Source organism: Chelonoidis abingdonii, chromosome 10 (genome assembly GCF_003597395.2).
Source record: "Chelonoidis abingdonii isolate Lonesome George chromosome 10, CheloAbing_2.0, whole genome shotgun sequence".
NCBI classification, from domain to species: Eukaryota; Metazoa; Chordata; order Testudines; family Testudinidae; genus Chelonoidis; species Chelonoidis abingdonii.
In genome coordinates this window covers 43,454,874-43,478,861 of record NC_133778.1, presented here as the reverse complement: position 1 = coordinate 43,478,861, position 23,988 = coordinate 43,454,874, and the positions used below count along the sequence as shown (strand labels likewise).

At 38.9% G+C, this 23,988-nt stretch overlaps 1 protein-coding gene across 1 annotated transcript in view; it reads left to right on the top strand.

Annotated features, from left to right (window-relative positions):
• Window positions 1-1,821: 1,821 nt before the first annotated feature.
• The window catches only part of XIRP2 (xin actin binding repeat containing 2), a 61,878-nt gene continuing 39,711 nt past the window's right edge, over window positions 1,822-23,988 (top strand). The window contains exons 1-3 of the mRNA XM_032770923.2: window positions 1,822-1,994; window positions 17,796-17,959; window positions 22,716-22,826. Of these exons, the coding sequence (XP_032626814.1) occupies window positions 17,903-17,959; window positions 22,716-22,826 (168 nt within the window). The 5' untranslated portion in view covers window positions 1,822-1,994; window positions 17,796-17,902. The remainder of the gene's footprint in view (window positions 1,995-17,795; window positions 17,960-22,715; window positions 22,827-23,988) is intronic.

The window sequence follows — 23,988 nt, the reverse complement described above, 5'->3', positions numbered from 1 at the left end:
TTTATTTAGATGCTTTGAATATTAGTTTGACCGTTAGTTATACTAATAGGGACCTGAGCCAGACACTTCGCAGCCAGAGAGCTGAATTTATGAACAGAGGCAGAAAGTTTACAGGGGATGGTGGAGACCTCTGCAAGGTCTGTCATGCTCTGATGAAAGGATGTTATCGAATGGTGAGTGTGCACTGTAACAGATGGTTGAGACCAAGATCTCCTTAGACAACTCTGTTAGGACTCTTGGTTGCAGCTTATTTTAAAATGTTTATCCCTCATAGAAGTTGTCTAACATGTTCCTTAATTAATAATAGACTGTAAGTACTTCATCATCCTCATGAAATTAGTACATCATCCTACTTCTTTCCAAATACAGAACAAAAATATTGATTGAACGCTACACTTCTGTGTCATTATGAACAATTTTACCTTTTCCATCTAATAATGAGTTTATGCTGTTGCTGGGATTTCTTTTGTTCCTAATGCATTTGGGGAAAAACCAGTGAAACTCTTTTTTTCTTACTCCTGCCAGCCATGGATTTTTTTTCCCCCTGATGTCTCAGATTCCATTGTAAATTTTCTGCACGTCATATATTTTATTTGAAAAAAAAATTTCCCCCTAAGAGAAAAGTGTTGGTAAACATTTACAAACAATCGATAGCTGGGCATTTTCAGCTGTCGTTGTCAGTGAGCAGCAGTTGAACTCATGCTCATGTGGCCTGTAGTGAAAACATGTGGCTCTAAATCAGCAGTAACTAATTTAGTTAGTTCTTTGGAAAAATGGGAGAAAGCCAGAATTCTCCACTCAGGGGCGGCTCCAGGCACCAACACGCCAAGCGCGTGCCTGGGGCGGCAAGCCACAGGGGGCACTTTTCTGGTTGCCGCGAGGGCGGCAGGCAGGTTTCCTTCGGCGGCATGGCTGTGGAGGGTCCACTGGTCCCGCGGCTTCAGTGGACCTCCTGCAGGCGTGCCACCGAATCCGTGGGACCGGGGACCTCCCGCAGGCAAGCCGCCGAAGGCAGCCTGCCTGACGGGCTTGGGGCGGCAAAATCCCTAGAGCCGCCCGTCTCCACTCCCCTTTTATGTGTGATACGCTTTGCCAACCTCTGTTTGTCTATTCTGTACAATTTACAGTATATAGTTCTGATTAACAAGAAAATAATGAATTCGCTGAGAGGGCCACTAAGGCCTATGTAAAAATAAGATGCATAAGACATATGCAGTATTTCATTATGTGGGCCCCATGTAAATCGCACTGGAAAGAGCAAAGATTTCACAGCTTCTTCCTGGCAGAAGTAGCACGGTTCAGTTGATACGTCTAGGCTTTTCTGACAAAATATTGCTGAAGAAATATACAATTAATCCTGAAAAAATCAGCAGCTACTATCCGGCGAGCAATGTTTCTTTTCTCTACAGTTTGTGATTGAAAGAAAGGGACAAACAAAGTGAGAGCATTTAAGGTCTTAAAATAACACCAAGAGTGTCAAGTTATGCTATACAAAGAGCTTACAAACAGCGCTTGCAGTCTAAAGCTACCAAAGGCATCCCGTGTCTTACTGAAAACAACTCAAGAATCAGAAGTTAGCCTGTGATGGTAATTTAGGTAGGAGAAAGTTTGATTGATTGAACAAGTGTTTACGCTATCCATACGTATGACAAAAGCACACCGTAATAGTGCCTTTACAAACAGGTTTCTACAACAAGTGGTTGACTCAGGCACAGGCTATACAGGCCTCAGCCCCTAAAAATAGGCACCAAGTTCCATCTTTTACATGTGGGGCTAAAATAAAATCAGCTGTCCCCACCTACTTGTTTGACAGAAGGGAGAGGTGTGTGCTTCAGTGGAGCTGGTCTCCACTAGACTTTATATTTCAGGGGACTGGGAACTTTGTCTTACAAAAATCCAGAAAAAAAATTGTCTAGGAAAGACGTAAAGACTTCCTTTATAAAGAGAACTGCAGTTCTATACATCGTGTTGATGCACTCTGGATGGTAGCAAAGGTAAGTGCAGTCTAGTATGTAGATAGTATTATATGTATAGTGTGATATAACTTCAACCCCATGTAACCAGTGAAAAGAAACAGCTGATTTCTCAGGCAAACTGGGTATATTTCATAGCAAAGGATGAAAAAGCACAAATGAATTGCATGCAAAATGTGATCTGATTCATTGCTGCTCTCTAACATGTACCTAAAATATAGTAAGTCTATAACTTATAAATAAAGTTTATTTTGAATGAGAAATGCACAGCACAATGAAATCAATTCAGGTCCTTACACTTGTGTTAGAGTGTATGGTACATCCCTATGGGGACAAGCAAAAATGTGTTTCGGGACCTGGACTTCATGTATTTTGCATGTAAATATATTGTATTACTTATATAACAAATAGCTAGAAGCCCATAAGGAATAGCTATATCTTGAATAAATAGCTAAAATGTAGTGGGATCTCCAAGTTGCTTAAAGATATATGTTTAACACTCTAAGATAATTGTTATCAGTTGGCTATGTTAAGTCTAACTATAGCAACTGTAATAACCTTAACAATGGGGACATATTCTTTTATCTAAAAGAATAGATTTACATTTATAGATATCATTTACTATTTTATATATACGTTTGTAAAACAAATCTGAGATTTTGGCATATGATTTAATTAAGGGCGCTATGATCTGGGTGTTTAGATATTGGAGGTTAGAATGTTTTAAGATTTATAACTGGAATGCTTAAGTCACAAATATAAAGTGAGAGAAACAAGGTGAGTGAAGTAATATTTTATATTGGACCAACTTCTGTTGGTGAAAGAAACAAGCTTTCATGCTACATAGAGCTCTTCTTCAAGCCACCTTGTCTCTCTAATATTCCTGGGACCAACAATGCAAACAAAAAATGAGTCACGATTCATTATTTTAAAATCACACAATGGGAACACACAATTTATTTTGCAAGGTTGAATGAAAAAATATTTTCTTTGCTAGTATTACATTTGCTAAGTGACAAAATGTACATACAATATATGTGTTTGAAACCATCCCCAAGCATGAGACAATCGAAACATTACAGTGGGTTTTGGCATGCAAATTTGAATATAAAATCAATAACTTTTCCAAGTATTGCTTAATACTTTTCAGAGGGCCAATGTGATTTAGTTAGGATTAATATCAGTGCTTAAATAGCACATGTGTAATACTTTGTGCATTATAATTACAACAACTTTTTGAAACATTGTTTCAACATCATTGATCTCAAATATTGAAACTAATCCCTTTTTCATGTGGCGTATCTGGGTTTATATTTTTCCTTAGTCTTTCATATTAAGTAGCTGTTTTCTTCTAACAGATTATTTACATCATTCTAAGGTGAAGAGCTGTTCATATTAGTCAGGACTTGCTATTCAGTTAGATCATTGCCCCGAATCGTGCTGCATTGAGTAATAGACTCCGCAGGGGCATTCAAAAGTGACATGCACACATGCAGGGGCTTTACTACATCAAGTATTTAAAGAGCATTACCATGGCTGTCTGTGTGTAAAAATAGACATGCTGATAGTTAAGACGTATGTTTAGATATAATTTATATAGACTAGGAGGATATTTATTAATAGTATTATGCTGTGATTTAAGACTGAACAATCTGCAGGGGAACAGAACTTAATTGTGACTGTGTTGCTTTATTTTTTTTGGTTTTCCTCATGAGAGCATTCAAGTTGTACTTTGAAGTTTAATTAAATTGTAATTTGTCTTCTCCTAGACCCGAAGCAAATAATTTCTCCGCAGAATTCCACAGTAAATAATTGCATTTTGCCCTTATACCTAATCCAGGAATTTAGTTTTAATACTCACTTAACTCCTTCAATGCCCTCAAGATGTACTGAATGCCTCTACACTTGGACCAACATTTTACAAACTTGGTTGCTTACATCAATGGGAGCTGGATGCTCAGCACCCACAAAAATGAGGTCACTTATTCAGCTGTTTAAACCTGGGCTGGGGAGCCTAACTTCAGGCATCCAGATCAGAATGTTTAAGCCTGTATGTTTTCACATTTCTTCCAAATCAGTGGTGCCATTTAACCCATCTGCATGTAACATCTGACACTGAATTGGTTAATAATTTATGCAATTTGCTTTCCTAATAACCTCTTCACAGCTAATTAAATTAAATGTAAACCGGGACGCTATATGAATACGCCTCTGAAAAAGCTAAGACTGGTCAGTAAATTCGATTGAAGAACTTCCAGAAATTTGGAGGAAACCAAAGTAAGACGACAAAGAAAAATATTGCTTTATTTCAGTACCTAGTGGGAAAACTATGGATTAGTGTTAGAATAAGCATTACTTGTTAGAATAAGAATATGAAACCTGAAGCAGTCTCACTGTCAGAGGTCACGTGCTCTGAGTCTGGCAATGTCAGTAACTGCACTCCACTAAATACAGTATAGGAAAAACACTTAATTTTGTTCTTATCTTTACATTTGGAAATAGAACAGTAGTACTCAAACTTTTTTTTTCATTTCCAGACCCCTAAAAAATTTGAAATAGAGGTGTGGACCCCTAGGGATCCACGGAGCACAAGTTGAAAACCGCTGGAATAGAACAACCAAATATTACTGCAGGGCTTTCACCGAATCACCTTCATACAGGCTGTTGTTTATCCCTACAGAAATAACTGCTCCCCTCTAACCCTTCCCCTTCCCAAAAAAACCCTTTTTTTCATTTTCTGTTTTCACAGCTTTTAAAAATATAACTGTTCAGAGAAAAGGAAATATTTAAATAAAAGGGGGGACTTATTTTTTAATTCTGCTATGCACTGCTATCTGTTCGTGTTCCGTATTACACAAGTTCTTCTTTTACTGTGTCTTGTCACTGGATAGATATAATTTTAACTGAAATGTTTTTGGAAGTAGCTTAAAGGATTCTTGGTGACAAGTTTTTTGCTAATTTTATGCAGAAACTATTGCAATTGCCTGTTGAATCACAAGCTCAGATATGTCAGATTGCTCAAACATAAAAAAAATTACCAAACTGCTCAAGATGAAAATGTGACCTACAATAAAAATAATCCTTAAAGGGGCTATTTTTGGAGATTGCCTTGCTAGTCACAGACATGGTGGCATCACCATGATAGGATTATGCACATGCTTAGGCTGTCTGTGAGGATTGAGCTAAAATTGGTGGTTACATGTTTAAGAAGGATAAACAGCATGGGAGTCCTAGCTTTAAATACAGATGTTGTAATTGGAGATAGACCAAACTGACTAAGGAAAGTTCAGTTGCCTCCAAATGTAGGGGATCATCTTGTTCTACATGTCACTGTATTGTTGAGATCGCTTTTTAAACCTAATGCACACAAATCCAACAAGACAAAGTGGGGTGGGTCATAAAGTGGGGAAATGAGTTTGATTCTGGGAGTTGTCGAGCACCAGCAATTCCCATTGACTGCAGATGCACTTGTGAGTGCTCAGCCCTTCTCATCAGTAAGCCTCTAGGGCAGTGTTTACTGTGCATCTGGTAGTGAGCCCCCTAGGCTGGGACCACACACTTGTAGGGGCAGAGCTTATGCTTAGGGCCCTACCAAATTCATGGCCATGAAAAATGCATCACACACCATGAAATCTGCTCCTAGTCCCACCCCCCAGTGAAGTCTGGTCTTTTTTGTGATTTTCCCTAGTCTATACAGATTTCACGGGGGAGACCAGCGTTTCTCAAATTGCGGGTCCTAACCCAAAAGGAAGTTGCAGGGGGTCACAATGTTGTTTAGGTGAGCCGTGGTATTGCCCCCTTTACTTCTGTGCTGCCTTCAGAGCTGGGTGGTCAGAGAGGAGCGGATGTTGGCCAGGTGCCCAGCTCTGAAGGCAGTGCCACTGCCAGCAGCAGCACAGAAGGAAGAGTGGCAATACCATGCCATGCCACCCTTCCTTCTGCGCTGATGCTGGTGGCGATGCTGCCTTCAGAGCTGGGCTTCCAGCCAGCAGCTGCCACTCTTCAGCTGACTTGCTCTGAAGGCAGCACTGCGCAAAAGTAAGGACAGCATTACCACAAACCCCTCCCCCCCCAATAACCTTGCAATCCCTCCCACAACTCCTTTTTGGGTCAACACCCCTACAATTACAACACTGGGAAATTTCACATTTAAATAGCTGAAATCATGAAATTTATGGTTTTTAAAATCCTGTGACCATGAAATTGGACTGTGAATTTGGCAGGGCCCTACTCATGCTAGTGCACTAAAAGTAACTGGTAGTAGACACTGCAGTTTGGGCTCTCAAACCCACCCTACCACTCTAGGTGTGAAAGCCCAAGCCACAATGTCTACACAGCTATTTTGGTGCATTAGCTCAACCCTTATTCAGTGGACCTGGGTTGGGAAGCTCACTCCCAGATGCAGTATAGATGTAGCCTAGGAAATGAGCCCACAGATCCTAAGTGAAGACTAGAGAATGAGGCTATTACTAATGTTTAAAAATCCCTTTCCAATCTATTTATGTGCCTCTTCTGTCTCTCACTATATTAGCTTTACTGGCCTTATCCTGCTCATCTGACTAATGAGTTTCATTCCATTGAATGAGTGAGTGGGTTGAATCATGTGTTAGGTGAGCTGGATTTGGCCTATAGTTGGTGCACTTCAACACACCCCTTGTGTTACTGTAGTTACCTCTGTACAGCATATAAATTATAAAGGCTCACTTGCTTAAAGATCTCGGCTAATCAAATGTAGAAGGCCAGACTGGGAGAAAGGTAGACGGAACCATTTGCCTACTCACACTCTCCTGTGTAGGGACCAGCTGCAGTCCTGGTGCCTGGCCTTATCTGAATGCAAGGACCAATCTCTGCCAGCATCCTCTGTTACAGGGTGCAAACTGGGGAGGTAGGAATGAGGTGTTGCTGTCCCCTATTAAGAGATGCAGTAAATCACACAAATCTGTGTGTTGGGGAGATCCAGGAGATGCTGTATATCACACAATGCCTCCCAAAGCAACTCCTATGCCATGCAGCTGCCTACCTCCCTCTCCACTGCTCCCAACCTGGGCCTTTTCACTTAGTCACATAACTGAAGGAACTGGGGCTATATTGTAGTGGGAGGCGGAGCCCATGGCAGCAACAGAAAAATGGCCTACCACAGGAGAATGTACTCTTGCCAATATTCTTCAAGATCTACATGAATGATCAACTGATCCATATCAGCTCAAGAAGTTTGGTCAAATTCGATGCCCCATGTATTTCTGGTGAAGCTAAGGATATAGCCTAGATTGAAGCTACACTAACATTGGTGCTGTCTGGGGTCTCAGTTGGTTACATCAAGAACTAGTTGTGCCCTAACCCTGTCAAAACACAAGTGAGTCTCTTCCATCTTCAGAATTGTGATGCCAATAGACAACTTAACATAATTTGGAATGGAGTATCACTTGCCCACTGTTGTAATCTTGTCTGTCTTGGACTAATGCTAGGCCACACACACTCCTTCAGAGCACACGTGGGGAAGAGAAGAGGCAAAGGTAGCACTCAGAGCAAAATGCTTAGGAAGCTTGCAAATTCAAAATGGGAAAACCATCCCACCAGTTCTAAGAGCCCCCCCACAAGCACTTCAATGGCTGAATAGGCATGTCTCATGTGGGAAAGTTTGGCTCACGCAAAAAAGCTGGACCCTATGCTGAGGAACAGCTGCCACTGGTTGCAGGATGTCTAAAACCAACAAACATGAACAGCCTTGATGTGCTTGCTGGAATGGCTCCACTGGATATCAGGAGGGCAGTCTCAAGCAAAGTAGAATAATTGACTAGGGCTCCATGTCTGTCACGGAGGTCACAGAAGTCACAGGTACCATGACTTTCTGCGACTTCCATGACTTCTACAGAGACGGATCTCCAGGTACAGCTGCTCAGGTGGCCCCCAGGACAGCCACACCAACCACTGCTGGAGCAGCTCAGGGGAAAACCACACCACCCACTTCTCCAGCAGCCCCCGGTAGTGGTCCCCAGCCGGCTGGGCCCTGTGCAACGGTCCCCAGCTGGCTGCAGCAGTCCCTGCTCCGGCAGCCCTGGGCAGCTGGTGCCGCTGGCCACGGGTGCCCTCCCACAGCAGAAGCCCCCCAGGGGACCCTCCCAGCAACATCCCAGGTGGGTCCCCCTCCAACATTTAATTACAGGTATTTTTAATATAAGTCATGGACAGGTCATGGGCTGTGAATTTTTGTTTATTGCCCAGGACCTGTCCATGACTTTTACTAAAAATACCTGTAACTAAATCATAGCCTTAATTATGACAAGGTGAAGATATCACACATCTGCTACATGGCCACACAGTGAAAGCTGGCCACCTGAAATTGCAGAAAAGCTTCCTAACTCAACAGAATCACTTAAAAAAATCACCAGACATGCCAAACCCATGGAACAAATGCAGAAATTGGGCTTGTTTTTGGCTTAATTGTCTTGTGAGTCTTGTGAGTAGTTTGTTGGCTGGTGTTTTGGCTTGTAGCTTGTTGCTTCTTTTTTTTGATCAGCTCCTGGCAAGCAGAGGCAAGGGGTTGAGAGAGTCAGGGGTGCACAGGGGCCCCACCACAGTCCCAGACTGCATGCCGGGGGGATCTAGTCACATAGAGTGTTGGGGTTCTTAGGAATTGGCTTGTTTTGAAGGGATTAGCTTGATTTTTGGCTTATTGTGAAAGTCAGGGTGCTTATTTACCATGTGAACATTGGCAACTGTGTCATCAATGGCTACATAACTGTAAATGTGATGCACATGGCTCAAAGTACTTGACAAGGACATCAAAATGCACATTGACATTGAAAAATGCCTTCCCATAGGCGCAGAACAGGATTGGTCCAGCTGGAGAAGTTTAAATCCTCTCTGAACAAGGGTTGGCAGATCAAAAGTCAATATGCAGAAGTGAGGCTATTGCAGCAACCCAGATACATGTGACTATGGTGAAACACAAACCATGGAAAATGTGTTTGTCTGCTGGCTCGTAGAGGAGCCATGAACCAAGGAAGATCTTGCCAGGGCTACAGTCTGGGCCATTTCATGTGCCCAACACTGGAAAAACCTATGATTGTGATGGAAGGAACACAAGGAGGAGGAGAAGGAGGAGGAACAGGAGCTATCAGGAAAACACCAAATATCATGAGAGTTGGCAACATTGCTTGCCAGCCACTGGGTTGCCTGAGACACAACTGTAGTGCATTATAACTATCATCAGAATTACAAGTTTACTAAGTACGTAGCAATAGTAGCTGATGGCTGTAGTAATCACTACTGTTAAGCTCACTGGTTGAGAACACATTGCTGGACAAGCCACCAGCTCATAAAGGAATCAGGGACCTAAGATGAAATATATGTCTAATGGCCCCAACTTAGAGTCAGCTTCAGTGCTCAGAGAAGGCTGTGTGGCTTTGAACAATAACTCATCACCTCTGCTATCTCTTGGCCATCTGTTTAACAGAGAAGAGCACTCTCTTACCTCAGAAGAGTTGTAAGGGTTTAACTTATTAAATAAAGAGGCTGAGATTGTTGTGCTGGTGGCTGAAGATGTAGTAGCATAATATGATCCAATTCCACTTCTGGAGTCCAGCAGATAATCGACAGTCCCATTGGGAAGCTGTGAACTGCAAAGTAGAATCAGAGGAGGTGTTCCATGCAGCTCCACTGGCAAGGATTTTACTTTATTTTGAGGCCTACATGGTGCAAGTGTTGTATGGTTTGTCTCCAGGCAGAAAACACTATTTACAGTTGGGAAAATTTCATTTTCATCCACAAATACTGCTTTTCAGTGCTCTGCAGTGATGGAACCATTTCTGGCAGAAAGCAGAACTGGCCAAAAGCCCAAAATGTGCTTGTTTTGCTTTTCATGCAAACAGTTTTGCAGTTTTAATTTTCACCTGCTCATGTGGTGTCTTTCTGAGGCTTTTGGCAATGCACTTGATTGCATTGTGGAAGGCTCACAGGTTCAAAGCTTGTCTTCTATTTTTATTCTGTCATGGGAGTTTTATTCTCAATCTTTCTGACTACTGCTGTTATAATTACTTGAGTCACATCTTTGAAACTTGGTTTCCCCTATTTTTAAATATGCTAAATACAAACACAGAAGCAAGTGTCATGTATGCATTTGATATGTAAATGAGCACAGTAATATGTTCTGTAATTCCAACAGTAGTCAGAATAAATGTTCAAAGATCATCACATTTGCATTCCCACATATGTGCTGTGTTTGTATACTGTAAACATGTTGGGCTGGAATGTAAGGATGACCTGGCTACAAGTTTTTTGGTCTTTCAGTATCTGATAATACTGCCCCACTAACTGGAACTTGTTTTACCAAGGTTTACCATAAGATTTGAAAATCTGAATGTAAAAGTCTCTCCTCTATTTGCACATCACAGGAGGAGATGGAAAATGTGATTATGAGTGTACATACATGTATGGAGATGATGGAAGTTTGGTCCAGTGGTTAGGGCATTTGCCTAGGACTTGGGAGACATGGGTTGAGTTCACTGATCTGCCACAGGCTGCTGTGTGACTGTAGGCAAGTCACTCAAGGTATGTCTCTATGCATTTACTTGGTGTGATTACAGCTCGCATAGAAATACCCAGGGCCAGCACTTCCATTAGACGACCCTAGGCAGTCGCCTAGGGCGCCAGGATTCGGAGGGGCGGTATTTTGTGCGCTCCCCATGGGGTGCATGGGTGCTTCCAGTTCCGCTCCCGTCGCGCTACCGAAGAAGGACCTTCCGCCAACGTGTCGCGGAAAACAGCAGCAGGCAATTGAGCAGCTCAATGACTGCCGCTGTCGCCTGCGGCATTTCGGGGGAGGGTCCTTCTTCAGCAGCGCGATGGGAGTGGAACCGGAAGCTCTCGCTTGCCCTGTGGGAAGCGCACAAAATGCCGCCCCCTGAATTCTGCCTAGGGTGCCAGAAACTCTGGCACCACTCCTGGAAATACCCAAACTAGCTTTAATCTAGCTAGTTCAGATACTAGAGCAGTGAAGCCTTGGTAGCATGAGCTTCAACATGGGCTAACACCTGTGTAATTACCCTTGGTTCGGGGCTGACTTGTACAGCTTGTGATACCACAGCTGCATTGCTCTGGTAGTTAGCTTGCTAGATTAAAACTAGCTTGAGTATGTCTGCATGAACTGTAATCACTCCTCGTCTCTGTGCCTCAATTCCTCAGCCGTAGAAATGGGGATAATAGTACTCCCCTACCTGACAGGGGTGTTATGAGGATAAATACATTAAAAAATCATCAGGTGCTCATATAATATGGTAAAGGGAACCATATAAGTACCCTAAGTTATAGTCATTTCATGGACTGTGTCATTCCAACAGTTCTGAGGTAAATAGAAATGAATAGGCAGCTTTGCTTAAAAATTGATGGAATGATATATCACCTAATTTCATCCATCCCAAAGTACATGGAAAGTTCTTATGTATTGTTATTTGTACTTCCTGAGATTTATGTAAGGCTATCTTCAGTCTTAAGCCCTTAGAAGGCGAAATAGCAAGAAAATGTTCTGATACAACAAAGTTGAGCGGCAAAGCATGCTCACAATGAGTAAGACAGGATGTGAGCAGCATAAGAGTATATGACTGGACTAGTAATCTTTAATAGCTAGCAGAATGCACACTGCCCCTTCTTTTCTCTCTCCCCCACCTTGTACTTCATTTCATGGCATTAGGTTCTGATACCTTTTGGATTGGATTAATCCTGGGTTGAATACTTCAATCTGTCCCCTCTCTATTTGTAATGTGAGTGCTTCAACCAGTATAAATCCTTGCCGTGCAGTTCCTCTATCTGATTATGTTACTCTTGCAGGGTTAATTTATGTGAGTGAAAGAAAAGGAGGAAATTATAACACCAACTTTAAGAAAACTAGATCAACCCTAGATAAAGTTGGCTGATTGTTACAGGAGAGAATAATCTGTGTATTCTGCTCCTAATTTCAATGTATTGTTATGATTTTCACTTCTCTTAGCTACGTAAAGGTGCAGTATGTTTCAGATGAAGAGGTATTTTGGTCAAACTAGTGGTGATAAGGATGAGAAGTACTAAAATCATTTTAGCACCTGCTTGACTTACCACCATCCCACTCAACATACTCAGTTTCTTTCAGTGAAGATTATAAGCATATTGGTTATACATTAAGGATGAAGACTCTGAACATTTACAGTACCACCTTTTCACATCCTTTCACATCCTTGAGCTATAGTAACTGAAACCCTAAACAAGTCCATTATAGTTCAAACCAGTGAAAAGGAAGCTTTGTACCATTTCAGACAGTGTATTGTTATGGGAATCTGTTCTAAAGGCTTTTATGCCACTGTAATCTTTTCTGAGGCAACTTATGTGTATATTTACATTTTTCTCAGGGACAAACTTTTCTTGTACTTTACTAAAGTTTTCTAAGTAAATTCAGCTGAGACCCGGAAAAGGGAAAGAGATTTGGTCAAGTCAATTACCTCGCCATCTTTGAGAAGTTCAAAAGAAATACAAAGGAATTTTAAAAACACAACTACTTGTCTCCGGCCACTGAGCATCACTTTGGACCCAAATTTATCTCATATGAAACCTGTTTCTGTAACCTCAGACAATGCATTTCTTAGTAAGGCAGGTTTGATGTACAGCAAAAAAAAGATGTGGAAGGATTCAGGGATGCTCTGATATTATGTTCAGTACAAGTATTGGGATTAATAGCTAGATTCCAGGGACTTTTACTAAAAATATATATATATATTCTTGAACCCTTACAATTCCCCCTTTCCTAAAGGAATGGGGTGCCCTATTTACAGGGACTCAACATTATTCAATCAAATTTTCCAGTGCAGTGCAGAAAAACCCTAGCAGAACAAGTGAAATGTCCAGGCACTGAGATTATATTAGATCTAAACTGTTAAATATAGGTGCTCAGATCATATTTTCCTCATCTTTATCTACAAGAAGGAAAACTGTCATGAAGATGCATTTTTAAGGCATCTTGTCAGGTATATGCAATTCCTTTAAAGAACTGATGGGAACAGGAAAAACGTCAACAAAAGTATTTTTGGTGCTAATATGCTTATGCTGCTTTTTCTGAGGTGCTCCAAATTCATGCTTCCACACTCTCTGTTACTGAGTTACATATATGTTGGCAATGGAGCAAGGAACATGCATTCGCTTCATATGCCAACTCGAGTGAAATACATTTGGGGCTAATTCCCACCCCCAGCACATGCGGAGGAATGACTTACGAATCTCTGAGCATAGGTGGAAGGTAGTTAACATGAGCTACCACATTAAGAGTGGTATCCACACAGAATGATAACCAATGCAAGGCCAGACTTCAGGAAAATTACACAAATTGCTCAACGTCCCATTTTTTAATTTATCACATAAAATTAGTGTTCATATAACTCAGCTATTCAGTGAAGGTTAGATGGAAAATCTGGAAGGAAGATGTAAAACATGCAGAAATAGAACAAATGAGGAAGATTACTAGGTCCAGCATTCTGAAAAAGACAGGTGCTTTCACTTGAGTGATAGCGGACAACCCATGCAGAAACTGAGACAGTCAGCATTATGTGAGCAATAAACTCATACTACAACCATATTGTTACGGCTAACACATGACAATATACTACTTATGTCATATATTAGATTAATGTTTGTACAGTGCTTGGAAATTATAAAGTGCTACATATGTGGTAAGTATGACTTTTCCTTGCCTGTTCTGTATTCATATCTGCTTTATTTGCAGGAGTACAATTCAAACACTGGCGCTATACAGAATAATTGGTTTTGCTTAAGAACATATGGCCTAATTCTTAAGTTATTATTGAGGTAAAACTTCCACTAATTTCAATGGGAATTTTGCCTGAGTCAGAACAGAGTAAGGACTTCAGGATTCAGCCCATGGTCTTTAACACTATCTGTCTTGTCAGTTCCTAGGAGTGAATGTTGTAGGAATAGTGTCAGAGGAATGTGAAGGGTCTTTTAAGACTCCGCTCCTAAAGAGGTCCCAACAGGGCCTGGCTTTTCTGGTCTTCAGGGCACAATATAAGATATTTATTTTGTTTAAGTTTTTGGTTTAACTTTCCTGGCCCTGGATTACACATTCCAGTATCAGGTGCATTCCTTGCCACAGTAGTAGCAGTAGCATTTAGGTTACCTTTGAGGATGGTTTTCTGTATTTGTATGCATTTAAAAAAAATAATTGTGACCAGGCCTAGCTGCCAGTGAGATAACATAGGGCTTAAATAATCATAATAAAAATAACCATGTCCAGCAGATGTTCTTGCTTTTGTGGACTGAAACAATGCTTTAATTTTAGAAGGAAGGCCCTTTGTGTAAATGTGTATGTCAGGTGTGTTTCTTTTATATTCTGATAAATACTAAAAAGACTACCAGAAAAGAATCCCTCTCTCTCCCTAATAACTGAAGAAGTGTGTCAGTAACTTTCAATTAATAAAAGGAAATCCCAGAAAATGTAATTGAATATGAAATGTCCTTATCGGCCATTTACACAGAATCTTGCTCTGATAGGTATAGAAAAGTCTCCCCAAGCTGGTGTGTTTTCCCAAGACTTCACTCAGAAGAAGGACGTTTCCTATTGTGTGCCATACAAAATAAGCTATTCAGATATACACATTTCTTCTATATATAACATAAAATTGCTTCTCCTTCAACCATTAAGGGAATAGATTGCATTCATACACCTTTTGAAAAACCAAGGACAAATCCTTTGTTACAAGGGAGACTTCTTATCCTGCTCAAAACTGCTGATTACTTGCATTTGAAGGACTAGGTTCTTTCTTTAGAATCATATGCCCTAACGCTATTTTCATCTTTTGCAGAATAATGAAAATGTGAAATATTTTCCTTTACAGTGAGCATCTCCAGAGCAACTATATATGTCACAGGGCTTGTTTGTTTAGGGTTCTGCCCTACTACTAGGTAAATGGGATGACAAATAGTGAAATCATCATGACTATATAGCACTGATTTGTGGATTATCTCCGTGATTGGCACCTGGGTTTTAGTGTTCCAATATCATTTAGAAAAAACAAAACCATTATCACATTCAGATTGTAAAAAAATCCTATAAACAGCACATCAAATGATTTTATTAAATGAAAATAATTGCAGGAAGTGAAATGAGAGTATTAAGTGGCAAAGCAAAGCTTCCTACAAGTCCTTTATCCTCTTGTCTCACTCTAGAAAGTATCATACATGCTCCATGTTCATATATGAAGGTCTTCACCTTCCCAGATTTTCCTTGAACTGCACCTTCATCCAGATAAAAGTAAACAAAGCCATATGCTCACTCGCTCTCTTTACTGTAAACCCATTTCTGCAGCTGTTTTGCTGCTGCTGCTGTGGGTGGATTTCCTAAATTTCATTATGAGTGCAAATCTCACTTCAGTTAATCATATTATCTGTCTCTGACTTGACATTCAGTACCTGAGCTGCATAGTAAAAGCAAAACTTTGTTCCACAGCAACTTTCAGTTTTATTTGCCATTTACCGGAATATTCTGCCTTCATTAAGGTATTGTGTCATAACCAAATCTAGATACTATGTCTAGTTTTCAAATGGGTGGATTTGTATTTAAAAACAATTTATTTATTTGGGAAAAAAATTGACTTGACTCACTAAGCTCCTTTAACCATTTATTTCACCTACATTTAGGTTGGATATTTCACAAGCTTAGAGGCTACTCTTCTTCAATATTTTTGCTTAAAAATTATCTTAAACTCAAGGGCAAATTCGGCCCTAATATTCACACATGCATTTCCCACTAATCTATGGTAATGTATCCAATACCAAATTTGACCCTCATGGGGTTTTGAAATTTCAGAACAAGAGCAGAAATGTGCATGGACTAATTTAACTATAGTTTTTAAACTAGTTAAAATTTTGGATTTTGATGTGCTGGCTTACACAAAGGTACTGCCATTTTCAGCTAGCATGTTAAGAAGCCTATTTATTATTAAAACGAGTCTCTTACTGTTAATTTGTACAGACTCTCAAAAAGCAGTTTTTGTATAATGGAAATGTGGAATTATAAATAATAAAAAAGATAGATGTACTGGTACTTGCTCTGGAATTAAATTAATTGTTCTCTACTGATTTTACACTGAGAAAAATATTACTACTTTACACATGACAGAGATATGAAACATGAACCATTGGGCTTATTTTATACAGTCAGGTTGCAGTATGTTCACAGAAGCAAAAGCAAAGCAGCACTATGTGCTATCAAGCAGTATTCTCTACATCCTGGGATTTTCCTTTCAACAGAGATCTTCCCTGGTGATATACTACAGGAAGAAATGAGTCAGTAAGATACTGCAGGCACAAATTCCTAATAAAGTTGAAGAGAAGTTGTAAAACCTTTGTCTATATCCAACCATTTTAAATACTAAGAGGCGCATACTGAATATACAGAAAGTAGAAACTTCCAACAGGCACAGGCCCTTATTGTTTTTAGCTTTTAGTTGTGATCAGTGTCGTTCTGTCACACAAATGACTCACTGCTCGCTTATCTACAGTGTGATCCACACTTGCCTTGTCTTCACTACTGAAAAAGGAGCACTCTTTATCTTAGGGTAACTAAGAAATGTGAGCTACCCCAAGGTAAAAGTACACAGTTAAGACAAGGCACTTTAGTTTTACTTCAAGGGAAACTAGATGAGGTCAACCCAGGTGAAGGTGTACATATAGTGCTGACTTTGCCTAGCTTACCTCATGGTAAAATGAAAGTGCTTGTCTTTACTCTGTTTTTACCTCAGGATAGCTCAGGCATGTTAGTTACCCCAAAGGTAAAGAATGCACCTTTTTTAACCAGCGAGGATGAGGCCACTGATGACATCATCTTGAAGAACCAGTTACTGTAGGGTGTTCTAATATATGAACATATCAAAGTAACTTTTTTGGTCAGCTGCAAAATTATTAAGGTGAAAATTTCAAAGTAAGCTGTCTTCTACTGAAAGGAATATATCTTCTTCACCTAATGTAGAGATTTAGATAATATGAACGAAATATCAACTGAAGATCTTGAAAGAGCTAATAAGTAGGCTATGATGAGACAGTTCACATTTTTAATGGAAATGAGTCAACTTCGTGGGTGCAGTGTAAACTGAGGAAGTCACAGCAATTTAGGTGTGGCATTTTATACACAGTTTTTCAAAGTAAAAGTAATAGTCTAAGTGACAACCTCTGCAGTGCTCAGCTGCTGTACACTCACTTGGTATGAGTGAGGTCAAAGTAGTTAATTATCAGTGAGGTTTTAATACTCCAGTGCAGACAAAATAATTAATAGTGAATGAATAAACTGGAGACAAATTCTGCTCTGAGTTACTCCCTTGCAACCCAATTGATTAGAATAGAATTTGCCCCATTATAACTTACGTATTGAGTTATAGTGGTTTTGCTTGTAATGTAAAAGGATATATATTCACGTTTTCTGGTGACCATATATTTTTGCTAGGTTATCAAGAAAAATGTCTTTTTGTTGAAAAATCTTTATTTTAGTAGAGGTTTTAAAAAAGTGATATTTATTTCAATAAGAAACATCATTGTTTCCATTGAAATGCCTATTGACTTCACTGGGAGAAGGCTTGAGCACTTTGGACCCGATTCAGAACCGTAATTTATTTCCTGCAATTCGTACATTATAAGCTGGAATTGATGTAATATTGCCATAGATATTGGATAACATTGTTAACTCTTGCAATCTGTTTTTGAAGACAATTTTTCTTTTCTTTCAGCCTTAAAAAGCAGGTATTCAATAATAAAAATAAACCTCCTGATATAAAATATTATGTTTGCTTTTAGCTATTGCTGGCTGTCACAAGCCTGTAAGTGGATTTTCAGAAGAAAACACGAACTGGAGTGATAGCGTACCATTGGATTTCCAAGATTCTGTCTCACTGAAGGAAAGAATGGCTATGTATCAAGCAGCTGTGTCCAAAGTAGAGCGCAGCAGCTCCTCTGCCAATGTAAGATATTGCCTTCTATTTAACATCACAATTGTCTTCATAATTTGCTATTTTTGTTTACACACGGCCATATTCTGCTCGCTTATTCACAAAAGCAGTCGCATCATTTTGCCCACATTATCTTTATGTAGAACAAAATTGAAAACTTGAATTACGAACACCTACACAGCAAAGTTACCAATTCATTTCAGTCTCTTATGCGTTTGCATACCACTGATCTTTTGGAAGGCTCATTTTAATTCACTGGTTGTACAGTTTTTCTTTTTTCCTTTTGTATGCACTAAATCTGTTAGGAATATTTAAATCAACATAGAAATGAGAGATTAGCAACATAGCCACTCTGCTAAACCAATTATGATTATAGAAGAATACAGGTTTCTATACTATTATCAATTTTTATAGTCAGCAAGTAATGAAATTGTATTCAAAACAATGCCTAACTCTGGCTGCTCAAACTAGGGAATTTGACATTACTGCAGTGTTAAACTGGACAATGACACAGAATCATAAAAAGTAGGACTGGGAGAGACCATGAGACGTCATCTAGTCCAGCCCCTTGCGCTGAGGCAGGACCAAGTATGCCTAGTCTGTCCTTGACGGATGTTTGTCTAACCAGTTCTTAAAAACCTCCCATATAATGAAAAATGAAAGAGCATTGTTTAATAATATTATCAAAACAACTAGTCATCTATTATGTAATAATAAAAAAAATCTGATGACTAATTTTGTTTTACTATTGTGTGCCTCTCTATTCAATAGGAATTTATTTTACAGAAATACTTAATATAGATTGCGAAGAATTATTAATACAGTACATGCCTAACAGTGTAATGTACTTAAAAATGTGGTTTATATCTTTAAATATCATTCACATTTGTTGCTAAAAAATAAACTGCAGCTCCGTGTACAGCGTTCCAAAACACTGTACATTATCCATAATTTCTGAAAAAAACATTTATAGAACTGAAATAATTAAGTAATAATTGTACCAGGGTTTCCTGAAACCATGAATGAAATGACAGTAGGCTTGAACTTGGTTACCACTTTTAGGGAACACTCCTTATCAGGTGACAGTAGAATGTATACAGTAAATAATTAAGGTACTCTAACAACTTCAAAAGTAAAGGAGTGCAGCATGGAACTAAAGATTTATCTTAAGCACATGCTGACAATAGAAAACATACTTAGAAACAGTATTATGATCATGTGGTTTTCTTCTAGATTATATTACATAAGAACGGCCGTACCAGGTCAGACCAAAGGTCCATCTAGCCCAGTATCTGTCTACCGACAGTGGCCAATGCCAGGTGCCCCAGAGCGAGTGAAGCTAACAGGCAATGATCAAATGATCTCTCTCCTGCCATCCATCTCCATCCTTTGATGAACAGAGGCTAGGGACACCATTCTTTACCTTCCCTGGCGAATAGCCATTTATGTTACTTAGCACCATGGAAATTTATCCAGTTTCCTTTTAAACATGTTATAGTCCCAGCCTTCACAACCTCCTCAGGTAAGAGTTCCACAAGTTGGACTGCGGCTTCGTGTGGAGAAGGAAACTTCCTTTTATTTGTTTTAAACTGCTACCTATTAATTTCATTTGGTGACCCCTGCTTCTCTGTATTATGGGAATTAAGTAAAAACTTTTCCTTATCCATTTCTGCATATCACTCATGATTTTTAATACCTCTATCATATCCCCACCTTAGTCTCCTCTTTTCAGCCTGAAGAGGCCTAGCCTCGTTAATCTTTTCCTCATATGGGCCCTCTTCTAACCCCTATCATTAGTTGCCCTTTTCAGTGAAACCTTTTCTAGTGCATAGAAATATCTTTGGACGGTGAGGGAGAACCACATCTGTACACAGTATTCGAGCAATGTGGGCTACCATGGATGTTATATAAGGCAATGAATATATTTCTCAGTCTTATTCTCTATCTCCTTTTTAATGATTCCTAACATCCTGTTGCTTTTGGCTGCCTCTGCCGCACGCGTGGACATCTTCAGAGAACTATCCACAATGCCCAAGATCTTTTTTCCTGAATGTTGTAGCTAAATTAGTCCCCCATCTATTGTACATTATAGTTGGGGTTATTTTTTCCAATGATGCATACTTTACTTTGTCCACATTAAATTTCATTTGCCATTTTTGTTGCCAATTCACTTAGTTTGTGAGATCTTTGTTGAAGTTTTCACAGTCTGACTTTGGTCTTAAACTATCTTGAGGGAGTTTAGTATCATGTGCAAACTTTGACACCCACTGTTTGCCCTTTCTTCCAGATCATTTATGAATAAGTGAATAGGATTGGTCAAGGACTGACCCTGGGGGAACACCCTAGTTTACCCCTCTTCCATTCTTAGAATTTACCATTAATTTTACCCTTTGTTCCCTGGTTTGGAACCAGTTCTCAATCCATGAAAGGACCTTCCTTTTATCCCATGATAGACTTAATTTATGTTAAGGGCCTTTGGTGAGGGACCTTGTCAAAGGCTTTCTGGAAATCTAAGTACACTATGTCCACTGGATCCCCCTTGTCCACATGTTTGTTGACCCCTTCAAAGAACTCTAATAGATTAGTAAGACAAGATTTCCCTTTACAGAAACCATGTTGACTATTGCTCAACAGTTTTATGTTTTTCTATGTGTCTGACAGTTTTATTCTTAACTATTGTTTCGACTAATTTGCCCGATACCGACATTAGACTTAATGGTCTGTAATTGCCGGGATCACCTCTAGAGCCTTTTTTAAATATTGGCGTGTGAAAATGTAGAAAATGTAAGGGTAGTAAAACACAGCATTCTTTAATGGACCAGAAAATAGATACTTAGAATTTCTCTTTTAAGAGAGAGATGAAGTTAGAAATTATTGTAAAAACAGAAACATGAGAGGTAAGTATAGGAATCCATTAATGAGTCTGGTCTCCTGTTGATTTCAGTGTGTTACTCTTTTTGACATCAGTAGGAGTTTTCTGTTGGTATGAAGGGAAGGACAGACCACTGAAGTGACTGAAGGAACATTATTTCAACAATTAAGTACTGTAGAATACACCCCAGAGTTCTCTTCAACATGTAAGGTAGGAACTAAAAAGGAATAGTCCTAAAAAGCCTAGATCCCAGAATAATGAATAGGAGAACTAGTGTATACACACTTCAATTTATATATATTTATAAAATGTAGTAAAATACTGGACAGCAGAAAGAGAAATAACAGAGAATTGAAACATGAGGCTGGTGGGATCTCAGACATATGATGTTTGGTTCAGTGGCCTGTTCCTTTATCATTAATACCTCAGAAACCTTGCAGAAGGGCACAAACAGAAAGATGATCAAGAAACTACTTAATAGAAGTGAATTGTGATACTTTGGGCTTGAGATATTAAATATTGCACTCTATTTGCATGATCCTTAAAAATATCTGGAAGGAATTAACAACTCTGTGTATTTTTTCAAGTTTCCTAAATGATTTGCTCCTACTAAAAAACAGAGAAAATGGCAAAATACTTTTTACCATTTTTATCTTGCCAGGCTTCCTGAGAAATTCACTTAAACACTTTACAGAGGTCTCACTGATGTAACAACCAAACCCAGAAGAGTATGCTAACATTAAAAGAATTGATAGGACACAAATATTTGTGGTTTGTACAAGGTTCATGGAGTCCTAGAACAAATGCTTGTGGAGTGTCTAGATGAGCATTGAAAAAGGCGTGAGTGAACTCAAGTTAATTGGCAGTTATGTAACCCAAATTACATGATTTGCATGTAGACTGAAGGGGGAGTTAGGCTTGACCCGTAGTTTGAACCCTAGGCTTACTTCCCCCTGGACAGCTGGAAAAACCTACATGGTAATTGATCATCATCCCATCGGTCAGAGTGAGTGAGGAGATGGAACCCATTATCTACACTGTTCCAGGGCAAGCCACACTGTTTGGTTTTTAATAACTAGCCCTCTAGTTCCACCAGCATCTGAATGTATGACTGCTCCGTTCTCCAAATTTATCACCTCCTGCAGGTTTGAGCCTGTCTGTGTTGATGCCTGAGTAGTCCTTGCAAATACAAACAGTATTATACATTGCTGAATACACATGACTAATTCTTAGCATTATGCAGGAGGCCTTTGAGACCTTGGATATTAGTTTTGGAAGAGAGGATTTATAGATATAACAGGATCTATTGCTTGTCTCTCAGCACCTTTTGTACATCACCAGTTAATGGTGTTGAAGAAGTTCTGGATAAGGTAATTCCATAGATGGTCTATTATTTGTGTGTTTTTATTCTCTATAAATCAATGAGATAGTAATCCCACAGGGACTCAGTGATGTTTTAACAACTAGTCTTAAATGTTTATATATTTAGTATTTTTGACAGCCTTATTTTGGGTTTGTTTTATTATGACATATACTATTAATTATTATTATTATGAGGTATACTAATATTCATAGGTTCTGTGTGCTAGCTACAGTTGCACTATGTTCTAACAATAGTGAGACATGCAATATCAAAATGTATCTTACAGAGAAGCAAGAAAAAAATTCAAAATTCTGTATGAGCTAGTTAAATATAGAATCTACCATACAATGAGATAGCAGAGCTTGCAGAATAAGCTGATGGAAGTTATCACTAAGTGGCTACATAAATTTTGGAAATCAATGGTTATTTAAGTGGTAAAAACAAATTATTTCTCTTAATGAAAAAAAATATTTGCATGAACATCTGTTCTTACTGTATCAGGTAAATAACACTTATTTTATCTATTACACTAGGCTATAGAGGAATCAGAGACCTGTACAATACCTGGTGGCTTAGCAAGTGTGAAGAAACAATTTGAGAAATGGGAAACTGGTCAACACCAGTCCGAGCACAAATCTGTACAGGTAATAATAATAGCATAGGAGATATGACCTACTAGAGAACTTTGAAGGGAAATACTGTTACTTGACATGCTGAATGTGCTGATTAATTTCATGATCACTGACAGTGTTTTTGTAATGTACGTAGAGAGTGTAACTTTCTCTTTGATATTTGCTACTGTAATCATATACTCTTTAGGTAGATAAACCCTCCATGTGGAAAAGAGATCTAGACTTATAGCTGATCTACAGGAAAACAGATAAGTATTGCAAGAACCTTGTCTTTGGGGTTGTAATTCATTATAAAAGTATCTGCTATTACTTTGCATATATTTTACTTGAAGCATTGTTAAGCCATTTTACTTGAGAAGGAGTTTGCTGTTTCCTTTGTGTTTAAATTTAATCAGCTTCTCTAAACAGATCAAAAATTGCATGGAAGAACCCAGATGCTACATAAAACCACATTCCAAGTGTTTTAGATAAAAGGTTTTTGCATTTTATTACTTCATTATCATATATCATGAAAAATGGTTGCTGAAGATAATGATTTTGGAATATATGAAGGCTTAGTGCAATGAATTTTATTACACATCTATACTGTGCACTCTGAAAAATAACAATGGATAGTGAACAGCAGCATTAATTGAATTTGTTTGAGAGATATTCAAATAATGTAAGTATAAAACTTTTTGTACTACAAGATAAAGCTACAGTTTGAACATACTCATACTTAGTGTGTTAAATTAGGACAACTTTACACAAGGCCACTGTTTATCATTTTATTACTCTTGAACGTTAGAACCCACAGCATTTATACACTGTAAGCCAGATTCTACCTTGGGGGTATGTTTGTGCAGTTCCCATTGAAGTCAGTGGGAAACTTGTATATTCAAAGGCAGAATCTGAAGATTAAATAAATGAAATATAAGTAAGAGTAAATGATGGGTTATGTCTAAAGCTGGGGTACATTTCAGTGGAAATCATGGATATGCAAATGCAGAAATATGAAAAGGTATTTACATTTTTTATGGGGAGAATGTGGTAAAATAAAGAATTTATTATCTCAGATGTTTTTAAATTGAAATTGTGATTCTTTAAAAAGTAATTAAAATATCTTATGGGACACTGTGATTATCTAAGTGTTTACTGAGGCTTTTCTTATTTGTAGTCTTCTTGTATGGCCGGT